At 51.0% G+C, this 15,708-nt stretch overlaps 1 protein-coding gene across 1 annotated transcript; it reads right to left on the reverse strand.

Moving 5' to 3' along the window:
• Nucleotides 1-589: 589 nt before the first annotated feature.
• Nucleotides 590-15,529, reverse strand: Pes1 (pescadillo ribosomal biogenesis factor 1). Its single transcript, XM_013071664.3, has 15 exons — nt 15,214-15,529; nt 12,250-12,329; nt 11,208-11,361; nt 10,007-10,116; nt 7,427-7,598; nt 7,259-7,348; nt 4,832-4,948; nt 4,520-4,594; nt 4,210-4,299; nt 3,937-4,067; nt 3,465-3,590; nt 3,166-3,350; nt 2,527-2,714; nt 2,255-2,416; nt 590-1,054 (listed from the first exon to the last, which is right to left on the reverse strand). Exons 1-15 carry the CDS (start codon nt 15,235-15,237, stop codon nt 971-973), a joined length of 1,788 nt encoding a protein of 595 aa, XP_012927118.2. The 5' UTR covers nt 15,238-15,529; the 3' UTR covers nt 590-970.
• Between the last annotated feature and the right edge of the window lie 179 nt (nt 15,530-15,708).

Here is a 15,708-nt window from a genome sequence, read left to right on the forward strand (position 1 = left end):
ACCCAGGTTCTAGCCCTGGCTCTGTCATGATGCAGTCCCACACAAAGGACGATGCCCGGGTATCAGCAGGTACTGCCAGGTCAGGTGCAAAGTACAAGGCAGGACTGCAACAGTCTGGCGGTGGTGACACTGGAGGTTACTTGGTTCTTCCCACCAGCTCACAAAGCTAGGAGTGCACCTGCCCTTGAGGTTCCCAGATCCTCAGGCACTTTTACCTTCTTGGCTAGCTCCAGCACTTGATAAGTGACATACTGACTCTCTATAAAGTTATCATTGACTGACCCCTCACAGTCTTTTGAGGGAGGCTCCTAACCCACACTCACACCGGCAACTTAGGAGGAAGCAGGTTCACAGAGGGAAAATGACTGGGCTGGAATGTGAGAGAAGGTCAGAGCAAGCATGAAGGCCACTCCCAGAAGCTCTGTGCCTTTTTGGCATCTCTGCCCCTGGAGGCATCCTTGGACACCCAGAGCACTCTGAGTGAGTCCAGGCCTATTCTGGTACATAGCTGGGCTGGCAGAGCCCACAGCACAGGGCACCAGGCAGCACTTCAACCCCAGGAATGCTCCTCAACACAGAATCCAAATGCTACAGAAGTCCAGCCGTTTAATAACAGAAGTTTCCCCACTCTCACCCCATCACAGCACCCTGACAATCACAGGTCCAGTCATGTGGGTGGAGGCTATGTGGGAAAGCCAGGGTGAATGGAGGCAGCAAGCGAGGGGTCTGTCAGCTGGCTGCTCCCCATGTCACTGACTCCTGAGAATGCAGAAGGCCTCTTCTCTGCTCAGCCACCAGCAGGGAGCTCCATCCATGGGAACTGGATGGCCCACACACCCAACCAGAGAGCATGAGGGAGCTAGGGCTGGCCAGGGGAAGGGGCTAAGAACAGAAGTGACCAGTCTGCCACCAAGCTTAGGTCCGCTGGCCTGTCTCTGCCATGTCCAGCTGCCAGGCGGGCCACAAGCACTCACACAGGCCTTGTCTTCTTTGCCTTCTTCTCAGACCTCAGAGCCTCATCATGAGCTTTCCGCTTCTGTGCCAGTTTGTTGGCCTGTGAAGAAAGAGGATGTGAGCCTGGGTGTGGGTGTGGGTGTGGGGATGGGGTAGGGGTAGGGTACGGAAGAGAATCTTCACTCTTCCATTCAAGTTATTTTTTTTTTTTTTGGTACCGGGGATCGAACTCGGGTCCTTGCACTTGCGCAGCAGGCGGTGAAACCACTGAGCTAAATCCCCAGCCCCTCAAGTTATTTCTTAAAAGCAGAGTGGGTATAAGGGGGGGGGGGATAAAATAAAATTTAATTAAAAAAAAAAAAAGCAGAGCTTCTAGAAAAGCTAACAATCAGACACACCCTCTCCTACACTATGGCTCTTTTCACTTTATGGGCTCACAAATCTCCAGTTATGATCATCCTTGGCTCCCAGAGCTAACAGAACCTCACTTAGCAACTGTCCCATTTACCAGCCCCACTCATGAAAGCTGGATGCTATTCAAACCTTCACCAGGAACTGGCAAGGAGGGCAAGCCAGTGAGACTTTCCAGGCCACTATGCAGTATGTATTTTAGAACTGTAGCCATCACAAACCCAAGAGTTAGCCTGCAGAAACATTCCAAGGTGGGTAGGGACATGTTCAGGGATGTTAGCTCTGAGAATGACTAATCCTATCAGTAGAAGACAGGTCACATATTATACAATGTCTTGAAACACACACTTCAAAACAATCTATGAAAAGCATGATACTCTCCAAATAATGCCATTATGTGCACAAGAGAAACTGGAGAACTACTCCTACAGATCACCCCAAAGGTAGGACTGTGAGCCACTTCTGTGGCATCCATTACAGATTTCTTGGGTTCCACATTTTTTGTTTGTTTTTTTGGTACCAGGGATTGAACTTGGGACCTTGCGCTTTCGAGGCAGACAGCGGAACCACTGAGCTAAATCCCCTGCCCCATATTTTGTTTTTTAAATGAGCACATGTGGCTTGTGAATAAAGAGAAAATGGAGTTTAGCAAAAACCTCCCAATTCTGCCAGAATAACTCTCTTTCCTGAGGCTCAGGAACAGCAGGGAGCAAGAAGGGGACAAAAGCCCCAAGGAAGGCTTGGATGGGCCAAGAAGGTGACCTCAAGGAAAGGATACCCAGAGGACAGTCCCATTCCCCACTCCCACCCCTACCGCTGAGTTCACTGCACAGCACAGCCACATCTGGTGGCCAAGCCAGAGTCTCAGGTAGCAGTGACAGGAACTTACCTCTCGGATTTTGCGCCTCTTGCCGAACATGATCTTCTGGTAAAGGTACTTCTCCCGCTTCTTCATCATCATGATGGCCAGGCGCTTGGCCTCACTCTCCTCCTCCTGGGCCAGCCGCTGCCTGTCCTCCAGCTTCACGGTACCTGCCATCACCCTGGGTTTCTGGGGAGACAGAGCAGGTACTTGTGGGTGCCGGTTCTCCAGGCCCTACCCTTCTGAACCAGAGGGGCTGCTGGTTGAACGGCAGTGCCTCTGGTCGAATGCTCCCATACCTTCTCCTCTATCCTCTGCTGCTCCAAGGCTGCCAGGTGGGCCTCTTCTTCCTCCTCAGAACCAGCCACTTCCTCCTCCTCCTCCTCTTCATTTTCTCCCGCTTCATCACCATCCCCTTCATTGTGTTTTCTGTCTTCTTCTTCTTCCTCCTCCTCCTCCTCTTCTTCTTCAGATGCTTTCAAGTTTCCTACGGATAGTCAGTGACTTCTGTGTGCCCTGGGTACCTGCTCTTTCCCTCACAGGGTGAATGCTGGCCCAGACACTACTCTCTCAGACCTTGACATCCTCAGACATGCCGAAGGCAGTTCAAGGCTGTATCCACTGTAGCCTTTCTGGTCTCTCCCCACAACCACAGCTGCCTTCACGGGAACCTCCAAGGTCCCCAGCCCCCACCCCAGAATTCTGTCTCCTATGTGAACATAGATGACTACTCTACACTGTTCTCTGTTATATCCAGTTACTGTGAATGTAAACATCACCTGACTGTAAGATGCAAATGCTCCCTTCCCCACCCTTAAGCCTTACTCCCAAGGTGGCTGGAAGGGCTTTTGGCTGCCTAGAGTTTGTAATTCTCTAGCCCAGAGAAATGACCAGATCAAGAAGCCTGTCCACCCTGGTGCTGGCCCCCTCCCACTTACCTGGGTCCTCTCCCCGCTGCAGAGCCAGCAGCTTCAGCTTCTCGGGTGGGATGTAATCTCCTTCCTTCTCAGACACGAAGGGTGAAAGGTGTGGGGGCAGCCGCACCCCAGGGAAGTACTCTGCCACAGGGAGGAGGAGCCGGGCATTGACGCAGTCAAACACCCACTGGGGCTGCATGTAGTACCTGGTGCAGAATGGCCAGCAAACACAGGTCATGAGGAACTAACTGGAGTCCCATTGCTCAGCAAGGGCCTGAGACAGTCCTCTCCCAAAAATGCACATGAGAGCTTGGGCCTACCTGCCAATGACGGGGGTTTGCTGTCCAGGCCGGTCAACAATCTGGTGGGTGATTTGGGAGTCTGTGACATCATAGGTGGCCCCAATGCACAAAGATTTGTCCCAAGACACGTCCCCCCCGAAACTCCTACAGGCACAGGAAGAGACCACAAAGGTCCCCAGGCATGAGCTGCCTGCTATAGGACCCAACTCCTTGAGACCTGCTGCTCCCCCAGCCCACAAATTCACCCTATCAGGAGAGTGCCCATCTCCATCCTGGACTCTCCAGTCTGTGCTATCACCTCCAGTACGGCCCCAGCAGGGACCTCAGCTGGTGATAAACCAATGGCAGCCCTCCCCTTGGTTGAGTGCTTCTTAGATGCTCGGGCCAGGCCATGCAGGGAAACAGATGCCAAGTTACTCACAGGTACCCATGGCAGGACCCAGACTGGCACATAGCCAGGGACATGGGCCAGCCCACAGAGCCTACCCACCTGATGATGAAGGCCAGGGCCTCTCGGGGCACCTCACGGTTCAGGAAGAACTTCAGGCCCTCAAAGAGCTTCTTATGCTTTTCTTGTGCCTCCAGCTCCTTCCTGCGGTCCTCTTCCTGCACAGCCATCTCCTGCCGAGGCCAGGACTCATGTCACCAGAGTCACCCACCTCCCTAGGGGGCAGGGGCTGGAGGTGACTCCCTCCCAAGCTTCTTTCTAGATCTGGCCTCCATGTCCAGTCCCATTCCTTTGAGAAGGCAGCACAGTGCTCACCCCATCAGCAGGAAACTCGTCGGCCTCGGCCTCCTCCTCTGCAGCAGGGACCACCACACGGGCCAGGCTGGCACTGAGGGCTGCCAGTTTCTACAGGAGGGAAGCAAAGCTGCACGGTTACCTGTTTGCAGGTAGGGACCCTGTCAAGGTGTGGCTGGGATGGGGAGAAGCAGTGATAGCTCCAGGCCAGCCCTGAGACCACTGACCTAGCCAAGTTGCCCTTACCCAAGGGTGGAACCCCAGAGGTCTTAGAGACAGAGACCACGCCTTTAGGGAGATGCAGGGCTAATGCCTGTGAAACCCCTCTCACCTCCATGGAGTTCTCAGAGTCCAAAGCGTAGACGTCCTCCCTTGGCTTCACCTCTGCTTGGATCTGACCCTCGAGCTGGGGGTGCAGAGGGAAACAAAGAGAAGAGAACAGCTCCAGCCCCTCACATCCAAATGGGGACAGAAGGGCTCGGACCAGGTGTGGTGGCCGATACCTACAATCCCAGCACTGGGGGATTACTGAGAGTTCAAGGCCAGCCTGAACTACATAGTGAGACCCTGTCTCAAAAAACAAAAACAAAAAAAGGCTTGGACTCTAGTATCATGTAGAGAAGGGGCTGGGCTGGGGTCCTACCTTTGGCGGGTAGTGGAGGTTGAGCGACTGGTAGAGGCGGAAGTTGACAAAGCCCAGCAAGGTGGTGTAGAACTCAGTAAAAGTGGCCATGACCCTGTAGTCCACATCTGTGGGGTGCTGGGGGCATGAGAGGTGCGTGAGCAGTGTGGGTGCAGGGTTGAGGCTGTGTGGCACACCCCCACCCATGGGCATTCTGGACATGAGTGAAGCTCAGGATAGGGTCCCTCAAGGATAGGGCTATCATGGAGGCCAGTGCCAGACCCCCACATGGTACAGTGGTGACAGTTTTCCCCCAGGAGAGAAGGATGACTGGTTTGAGGTATTCTTACAGCTGGCTACCCCCTCCCTCCATGCCTCATGCCTCAGTGCAGACCTCTGTGGTTTTTTTGGTTTGGTTTTGTTTTTTGTGGTACTGGGGAACAGGACCTTGTGCTTGTGAGGCAGGCAAAGCACCAATGAGCTTTAAATCCCTGGGCCCCCCAGACTTCTGTTCTTAAAGAAGTGACCTCCTCCAACCTGGGGAGCTCAAGCCCTCTCCATCATCCCTCTCACTATCTGTTCAGTGTCGCTTAGAGCCAGCTGAGTCCAGTAGGGCAGTCCTCCCAGAGCACAGCCCAGTCCATGGCCCCGAGGTGCCCTGGAAAGGCCAGGCCCATCCACACCCTGGGAAGAGCCTTGGGATCGATGCTCACATTTCAGTCATCTCTCCTCAAGCCCATATATCGAGTACAACCTGAAGGCCTAGCTCAAGTGCCAGGGGCCGCTTGGGAAAGAATCACTACTTGCTTGGAGCAGAGGCAGAAAGCCAGATTCACAAGCTGCCAATGCAGCAAGCATGGTTCATCGCTGCCCTGAGGAGTTGATGTGAGACCCGGACCACTGTGCCTCAACTCTCAACTGGTCCCACAGGGATAGACAAGAGAATTTTTCAAGAAATATCAAAATTAGTAATGATAACAACATCCCCTCTCTGCTGGGTGTACTCAAGACTCTGAGCTGCTTCTTTACCTTGCTGCCAGGCAGTGACATGTGCTGTGGGGGCTCTGTCTGGTCCCTTGACAGGCCTGGTGAGCATCTGGGCACCAACCTCACTCTGCACAGCACAGAACTGAGCAGAGCACCCCTCCCCGCCCCCAGCCTGGGTCCCACTGCTGTGTGCATAGCACTGCTGCTCATCTTCAGCTGAAACGAAGCAGTGGTGGAAGCAGGGATGGGCGGCTGTGCCCTTCCCCCAGGGGCAGCTGTGTGGAGGCTGGCCCTCCACAGGGCCCTATTCACCACTCACGAAGGCACACAAAGACCAGTCTGAGTGGCTCGGGGGTGGGACATCAGAGAACAGGAAGGACAGAGGGCCAGAGAGAAAGGCAGGAAGGAAGGAGGAAAGGAGGAAGAGGGATGGAGAGGAGGGAAGGGCCACAAGCTCTGGCTACCCACGTCTGCCTCAGGGGGTGGGACAGGGACTGCTGAGGCGAAAACTCATCTCTCACCCACAGACAGACCTCTCAGCCCACCACCAAGTGCCAATGTGCTATACCCAGCCCTTGCACCCCCACCAGCCTGCGGCAGGGCCAGATCCCTGCTCACCCCAGAGCACCTGGTAGGTACCTCGGGCAGAGGCAGCCCCTTCCCTCAACCAGGCTGGTGGTGGCACTTGCTGTCCACAGAAGGCACCAGCTCTTGCTCTATGAAGAACCAGAAAGGTGGCCCAAGGGCAGCCCACAGAAGGAAAGCCCAGATATCCTGGCCAGGACAGACACTCGGGGACACTAAAGGCCTCCATTGGAGGCAAACCAGCATTTCTCTCAGTGGGGACCTGGCAACAACCCTTAGAACTTAAAGAAAGATCAGTGAGAGGTAGGGCCATGTGTAAGGGAAAAGCTGTGCTGGAGGATGGGACAGGGGAGCAGAAGCAGGAGGGAAACAGCTTACCAGGGTCTGAGCCGTCAGTGGCACAGTGGGGAGAAGGGCCCCATGGGTGTGAGGGCAGGGCCAAGTTCTGTTCATGGCATACATTCACCCAGAGCTGCTCACACTTTTCATACAGCCCCCAAGGGCCAAGCACTGGGCATTTAAGATTTCTTTTCCCTTAAATGCGCATGACAAGCTTAGAAGGTGGAACCTTATTACTGAATGAGGCAGAGGGGTTCAGGAACACGTCCAAGGTCATCCAGCTGAAGTGTGCTGGAGCTGGGAGGGCTTGGGGACTCCTGCACAATGGTAGGGTCTGAGTATATTTATCACATTGGAAACTCTACAGAGGATCATGTGACAGAGAGCTGTGCAGCGGATTCCCCACTCCACTTCCCACCTGCAGCCAACAATCAGGAACCCAGCATGTGCTGGACTCCACAGGACAGCAAGTCCCCCATCCACACCTTCACGTCCATCTAGGACTCAGCACGAGAACTCCCCCATGGGCACACTCACATCATGGGAGAAGGCATAGGGTGTGATCCATACGATGGGCTGCCCCAGCACCTCAGCCTGGTAGTAAATGCCTTTGATGGACAGGAAGACCTGAGGAGAGGGAGGCAGACAATGGGGTAACAACCACAGGTGGCAGGAGAGGGGCAGGCTCCCTGGGCCCCAGCTCACCTTGCGCAGAGCACGAGCGGCAATGATGTAGTGAAGGAACTCCACAGTGAGCCGGCGGCACAGCTGGATGGTCTGCACGTGGCACTTGCCCGTCCGTGGGAAGGTGGAAAAGAGGAAGCACATGGACAGGGCGTCATCCAGGTCCCGCAAAGCATCGATGAACGTGGGATATCTGGGGGCCGTGGGGGTTCTGCTTGTGAGCTTGTTCAGCCTGGGCTCCAACCTCTCTACCCTACTCCATCGACCACCCCAGAGGTACCATTTCCCCAGCTTAGCCTCCCCAGGGCTATTTCTTGACCTCCTGGCACCAGCTTCCCTCAAGCTGGCTACAGACCTGGAACAGCCCTGGGAGAAGCCACTGAGGTCTGAGAACCAGAGAAATTCCAGTGGGAACCCAAGTCACCCACCACAGACCTGGCCTTGACCACTGCTGTATGAGGGTAGACTAAGTCAGTGGCTCCCTGACTCTTTTTAAAGGTAAGTTCAAAGGTAACTACTAAAGGTCCACAAAGGAAAATGGAAATGGGCAGCTGTCTCATGGGCCCAGGAGGAAGGTGGGACTGCCTTCCCAGCAACATGTGTGTCTGGCCTATCCACAGGACCCCATAGTAGGGTATGTCTTCCTTATCTCTCATCACTCAGATTTGTCTGCTTAGCAGAATCAATTAGAACCAGGGGTAAAAATGCTGGAAGTGGGATCTGGAGGAGTCTAGGAAGAGACACTGCAAGAAAGTATTTCCAGAAACACTATGGTAAAATGAGAAAGCCAATGAGAACCAGTCACCCTAGGTGGGATCCACCACTGTGTGGCTACCCAGCTGAGGGACTGAGGTGCAGGGCAGGAAGAACACACTGAACCACAAGTAATGAATGACACTTGGGTTCCAGTCCCATGTGACCCTAGGCAGGTAACTTCGCCACAGCCAACCCCAGCTTCATCTGGAAAATGATACTGCCTTTTCTTTCTCCAGATGACACTGCAAGACCAGACTGTTGATTTAAAACTGGGCCCTTGCAGCTACCTAGATTCCCTGGGTAAAGGGGACAGCATGGGCCTCTGGCCTCCTCCCAACATCCCTGCAGCTGCAGCAGCCTCCAGAACTTTTGGCCTCCAAACTCCCTTTCAAGAAGCTTCCTTTGGAAGGGTTCTGCTATTTCATAAAGGACTCTGAAGAGCATGGGACCAGACACTGCAAAGTCCTTCTAGCCCTATAAGGCATCACTCACAGTAGTGAGTCAGGAGAGGTCTGCCAGGTCTTTAAACCCAAGCAGGGATGGAGACAACAGAAGAGCCATCCGGGGTATCTGGTGCAGAGGCAGAAACAGAAACGTCAATTGCCCCCACTTTGGTACCTTGAAGTTTCCTAACTCCTCACCTCAAAGACCACTTGTAGAAATGGCACTGGTCATTTCTGGGCCACCCAATTTTCTTAAGCTCTGGTTCTGGCCAAGGGGATGAGGGTGCCACCTGGTTATGAATCCAGGGGCTTTTTCGTGTGCCCCTCTTTCTACCTGTTGTACAGAACAGCTGTATAATAGGCAGGACAGGAACTACCATCATCTGTATATTGGTGATGGGGATTGTCCTGCAACTGCCCAGCTCATGGCCACAAGGCTGGGGTAAAAAACACCATCTGTGGAGCCAAAGCCACCTTTCTGCAGCTAAGTATACCTGGGCCATTAGCCCAGAAGAAAAGAGACAGTCACTAGCCAAGGGTTTCTGAACTTCACCACTGCTGACATCTTGGGATGTCAGACTACTCTCTTCTAGAGCCTGTTCTGGGTAATGTAGAATATCTAGCAGCAACCCTAGCTTTATCCACTAAAAACCAAAAACATCCCATCCAAATTATAGGAACTCAAAACACTCCAGACATCGCTAAATGTCCCCTGGAGAGGTAACATTACCCCTGGTTAAGAATCACTGATTCAGGGCCGGGGATTTAGCTCAGTGGTTTTGCCACCTGCTTTGGAAGCGCAAGGTCATGAGTTTGATCCCCAGTACCAAAAAAAAAAAAGAATCACTGATTCAGTGAGGCATTTAGCGCAACGACACTGTGACTGCCTCACAAGTGCAAAGTCCTGAGTTCGATCCCCGGTACCCCTCCCCCCACAAAAGAATCACCGATTCAGCCTATGAATTAGGGGGACTTCTAAGAAGGCTGGGCAAGGAACAGATAAGACCAGAGGTGTCTGCTCATGCCTTACAGGTCTCACCATGTATTCCATGTGCAGTCCCAGAGGTCTCACTCTCTTTTACCACACAGCCTTTGCACTTGCTGTTGCCACTGCTCAGAGTGTGCTTCCCCTGGCTGGCTCTAACATCTCTAGAGACCTCCTCTGACAAGTGTGTCATTGACATACCTCCTCCAGTTCCCTGCATGCTGCTTACATCCCTCATGGTACCCAACACAACTTGCAATCATCCTGGTGACTTGTCAGTTTGGATTTGGGTCTGTCTCCTCACAAAGGATGTGCACTCTGTGAGCAGGGTCTTGGTCTTGTCCCCGACTCTGTCCTCAGTGCCAGGGCAGAGCCTGGCAGGCAAGACAGCAGTGATCTGAGGTGCATCTGACTCACCGCTCCTTGATGATATGGTCAAGTTTGTAGTTGGGCTTATTGTCCTTCAGACGCTCCACAGTGTTCCACTCACTTTTCCCATAGGCCTTCCGGAGCTTCCGAACAAACACCTGGGACAAGGGAAGGAGCACTGAGGATGGGCCAAGGAATACTGGATACCTCTCTTCCACAGAGGATGGATCCAAGGGGTGGGCAGCCCAGCACTGCCTCCAGGAGCTGGCCCTGGCTGCCTGCCTATAGGATCAGCCCCTTCAGCCCAGGATTTGCACAGCAGCCAACTCCAGAGAGCACCCAGCTGACCTACGATAACAACCTGAGCTGGACCGGGCACCTCCTTTAATGATGCACAGGGACAACCACTCACAGATATGCTGACACCATGTTCACATGGGGAGAATGAAAGGCAGGCCAGCCCCATTTTCTAAATGAAAAAACAGCCCAAGTGATGTGCCATTGAGGCAGATCAGAGTCAGAAGGGCTGGCCCTTGTTCCCAACTCCAGTCAGCATTGGCTGGGTCTTCCAAACCATCTGACATCCTCTTTCAAAGAACTTTTCTGTTCATGCCCATCCTTAGGGCTTCCCAAAAGTTCAAACAGCATCTGGGATGATAAACAGCAGCTCAGAGACAGTCACCTCCCACCATGGGCCCACTTCTAACAGTGGGTTTATGTAGCCACAGAACCCTAAACTGGGGCTCCCAGTCTCCTGTTGGCCACTAGGTGACACACTTCTGCTCAGGCAGACACAGCTCCCAGTCAGAAGTGTCAGTAGCAACAGTCTACTTTGAATTATTTCCACTTTGTAAAAAGAGGTTTCTGCTGTCCCTGTGGCATCTGAATGATCTCTGTCTGTGGAATGGTCTCCTGGGAGTAACCTCAGAAAGAACCAGATTAGGAGCTGTTTCTTTAGGCATAGAACGGACCAGAAAGACCCTGAAATAGCACGATCTTTGTTTCAGGAGCAAAAAAAATTTGATCTTTTAGGAAAGAACCAGGGAAAACTATTAATAGATAAAGCAGTATGAGTTCCAGACATGTAATCTCAGTGAATCCTTGAAACATCCCTTTGAGGCAGAATGACCCCCTCCTTCAAACAGGATTTTTCAGAGAGGTTGGCAACCTGCATAAGATCACAGTGAGTGAGTCACAAAGCTGTATGTAATGGAGACCCTTCCAGACACTCAAGCCTAGGCCTCCTCACCTTATATTCCCGAAACTTGTTGACGATGGGTTCATGGAGGAGAAACTTGATGTCTTTGATGAGATAAAAGGTTCGGGCTGCTGTGGAGCCCTTGTTAACTTTCTTCTTATGTTTGGGCTCATGGGGATAAATGCCCTTCAGGATGCATAGCCGCCTAGAAGATAGAAGCCATTTGTCATGTGAGTAAAGGTATAAAACACTTGGGCTTGGAAATCAACAGTGAACAGGGAGGCCAGGAGCCCTAGAGAGCTCACCTAATGCTGGAGTTTGAGGACACAAGTTTCCAGACAAATACATAATGGAGACTGCCACAAGCCCAGAAAGGAAACAAACAGGATTTTGAGAAGGGCTGGTAAGCACTTAATGCCTTGCTAAAAAAAAAATCAACATTTCAGCCACATAAAAAGGGGGGTGGGGGTGGAGTACAGGGCCAAGCCAGGTGTGGTGTTGCAAGCCTGTAATCCCAGCTACTCAGGAGGCTAATACAGGATGATTTCAAGTTCGAGGCCAATTTAGCAAGACTATGTCTCATAGAACAAAAAGGGCAAAGGGTGCTGTGCCAGCACTAGCTGGATTTAATCTCCAGTACCACCAAATAAAAAAAAAGGGGGGGGGGTAGGGGTAAGCATCCTAAAAGAGACAAAGACTGTAAGGTTGGAAAGTGCAGGGCATCTATAAAGGACTAAGGCTGAGCTGGAAGAGGCTGCTGAGGTCAGGGCCAATGGCAGGGACCACAGGCTATAGAAAAGTCTGTACTTGACTCTGTAAGGAGAACCCCCGGCTGCGGGATTAGGGGTCTCTCTTGCCAGAACGGAGTGAGTGGCAAAGACCCTGCCAACTCATTCTGCAGACAGTTCTTCCGTTTCCCCTTGGACCACACCTGGCACGGCACAGCTCACTAAAGCAAGGCCAAGTAAGGAGGATGAATAGCAGAATTCCAGTCTGTAGCAGCTCAGAGAAGACCAGGAGGCAGCTTATTTTCATTGTGCACATCACAGCCCAGGCTCCCCAAGGACACAACTCCATTCCTCTCCAACCTTACCTAAAGTCTGGAAGGCTCAGCTGCAGTTTCTTCCGGGCTCTGTTTCGGGTGATGTAGTTGGTGGCGGAGCCTCGTTCATACTTGGGGAAGAAAAAAACAATTTTCCGTTAGCAATGATTGAATGACTGCCATCAAACTCTGGCCATGCCTAACTGCAGAGGCAACTCTGTAATTATCACTCTGGATAAGTGGTCAAGATGTTTCTGGAATGGGAATCCTGTAGGGAGGGAGCTGACCTACCTGAATGAGCTCTCCTGTACTGTCTTTGTAGATGTCAACATAAGGGACACAAACATCCATGTAATGCTGGGGACTATGTGGGGCTGTAACTCAGATGATGTCCCAAGTATTTAGTACTAGCTCTAAATACTGGCTAGTACAGTTAGTGGTTTTGACACCTTATTTCACTTCTTACAACCCAGTCAGCTAGGTGTATTAGAACCCCAATTTCAAAGAGGAAATAAGCTCAGTGAAATAACCTGTCTACATCACACAGCTTTTGAATGAATAGCTGGGGCTGGGATTCAAACCCAGGTCTGAGTTCAAAGCCTGTACACTTACTTAACTACTCAACCAGTGTTCTCAATCTCTCCCATTATAGTCCCTTCACCACCACAAGACTTTTTTTTTTTTTTGAAGACAGAGTCTCACTATGTAGTTCATGCTTACCCTGAACTCATTATGTAGTCCAGGCTGGCCTTGAAATTGCAATAAACCTCCTGCCTCGGCCTCCTGAGTGCCAGGATTACAGGCCTGCACCACCATGCCTGGCTACCACCACAAGACTTTTTAGACAGTCCCTACAATTCATCCTTTCCTCCCCACAGCCCCATGAAATAGTAATACCAGATATACTATAGATCTGCTTACGTAATGTGGTCCTTTTGAGGGGGCCACAAACCACTGTGCTATCTACGATACTCTCCCCACAACCAATTTTTGCTTTTTTGGGGATAGCACCCTGGTTGAAAATGCATGCCCTGCCAGGCATGATGGCACAAGCCTGTAACCCCAACCATTCAGGCCACTGCCGAGGCAATGAGGATCACAAGTTCAAGTCCAGATCATGTCTCAAAATAAAATTTAAAAGGGCTGGGGACATAGCTCACCATTGCCATAGTCAATTCCCAGTATTGGGGGGAAAATAAAAGGAAAAAAAAAAAAGTATGCCCTAAGCCACACAGCCTCTTCCTTTCCCCATTTATTCAACAGACAATAACAGGTCCTCTAACATGTTCAAAGCTAGACACTAGGAGAGCAATAAAGACAAAAGAAACCCAGTCTCTACATACCCTCAAGAATCATGATGTCCTGTACAGCCATCTGAAAATCTGTGATGCTAAGATAGTGCCTCACATTCACATCTCAGTATCCTTAATAGAAGCAGTGCACTGTACCAAACAACCCGCAGTGCTCAAACCCACATGTCCCTTCTGAAAGAGATCTTCCTCTGGAATAAGACAGAAGTGGCCTCTAAGATATCCTAGCTCTCGAGGGTCAAACTCATAGTCTCATGAAGACTAAGGGTTATAACTCCACATTCATGAAACACACCATTCATTCTTTCCTTCAAACATTTGGTAACTGTCTTTTGGGGATCAGGTCCATGCTAAGTGCTGGGAATATAAAGATGAACTTCAGACTGTACTATGATGTTAGTTTTCATAAGAATGTTTTCCATTGCCCTATACCACTCTGTCAAACATTAAGGGGATAACTGGTTCTCAACAGGGTGTCTTTACTTTCTGGATATGTGTGTGTGTGGAGTAAGGGAAGAGAATTCAACAATGTCTGGAAACATTGTTGGTTGATGGTTCCTACTGGGATCTAGTGGATGGGGGTTAGCAATATTGCTAAGCATCCTATAATGCACAGGACAATCCTTTTCACAACAGAGAATTACCAGGGCCAGGGATTTAGCTCAGTGGTTCCCTTGCCTGCCTCGAAAGTGCAAGGACCCGAGTTCTATCCCTGGTACCAAAAAACCAGAAAGAAATAAGAACAACAGAATTACCTGGCCCAAAATGTCAAAAATGGTTCTGAAACCCAGCTTGAAAGAAGTGCAATGACTTGTTACACTTCTGTATCCACGCCTCAAGGGCAGGTTTTCCATCTCTGGACCATGGCATCTTCCCTTTGATTTCTACTGCTCAGAATAAAATCCAAGCTCTTCACTGTGGCTTATAGGTCTTACATAAGGTCGGTCCCTATCCAACCCCACTAGCACCAGATACTATTCTTCCTTTAGTTTACTATATCCCAGCCATGCTGATATCCCTACAAATCCCTATACACAACAGGCCTTTCCTACCTACTCATCTTGGCATTTAGTTTCCAATACTAGGCTTGCTCGCTACGGACTCCTATGCCCCAGAACCCACTAAGTATGTTCTGCTCTTTCAAATTTGAGTGGAAATATGCCTTGAACAAAACTCCAGACTACAAGAACTGGAATATACATCGCTGTAGTCTCGACCTTGTTCCTCGCTGATTTTCTTCGCAGCACATTTAACAATCTGCGGTCATTTTAATTTACGTTTGTGTCCATCTTCCCAGTATGCCAGAAAGTAAGCTCGGAAAAAGGAGGGACCACATCGGATTTTTTATGTCTCCATCCCTAGTGCCTCGGTTCAACTGGAAAGGATACAATACTTAAAAATGAACTGCAAGTCCTGTTGATGACTCTTTGTACACTGTCGTCCTATGACTCGGCCTGGGTTTGGGGTGAAGTTATGTTTTGTAATTCTTTCGACAAAAATAACTCTGTAGTTCTTTCCCAGATTTTACCAGACGAGTACTCCAATACAGAGCTTGCTCATCCTCTAATCCCTTCTCGCGGCTATCTCCTGTCTCCTTGATCCTGCCGTTTCTGACCCCACAAGGAGCCGAGGCCGGGGAGAGACGACCCTGGGCTCCGCCACCCGTTTTCTACTCCTTGAAAACTTCGGCGCCTCTGCCACTCACCTTCTTCTTCTCCAAGCCTCCCATAGCTCCACGTTGCAGGCCTTACGAGGCCCAGGAGGACCGACAGCACCACTTCCTCCCGAACGCTGAGGACCCCTCACGCCTCCAGTCTGTGCAGGCTGCCCAATAAGGTGCCTGTACGTATCCAGAGAAAGAAGGGGCTTTTATAATTGAGTTTACAACTAAACTGTCTAAAAAGAAATCACTAGGCATCTATTTTGAGAGTCTTCCTGCACGTCCTCTTGTTATAGAAATTTAGGAGATACGGGCATTTTTATAATCACCCTAATGAAGATTGCTTAACAAAGTGAACCCCGTTGCATGTTGGGATGGAGGGAGTCGGAAGGCTAGGAGACAGCGCAGTGCCTTCTGGGATGAGAAGGGTGCCACACTCCTAGGTCCCGGCGAAAGTTGCGTTGCTATGGCAACGGAGGCTTGGCGTTGTTAGACGCTCGCTGGTCAGGCGAAGGGCTATCAGTTTGCTTTTGCCTTCAG

The sequence above is a fragment of the Heterocephalus glaber genome, unplaced genomic scaffold, assembly GCF_053883595.1.
Source record: "Heterocephalus glaber isolate CG9 unplaced genomic scaffold, H.glaber_assembly_v1.0 deba00001687, whole genome shotgun sequence".
NCBI lineage: Eukaryota > Metazoa > Chordata > Mammalia > Rodentia > Bathyergidae > Heterocephalus > Heterocephalus glaber.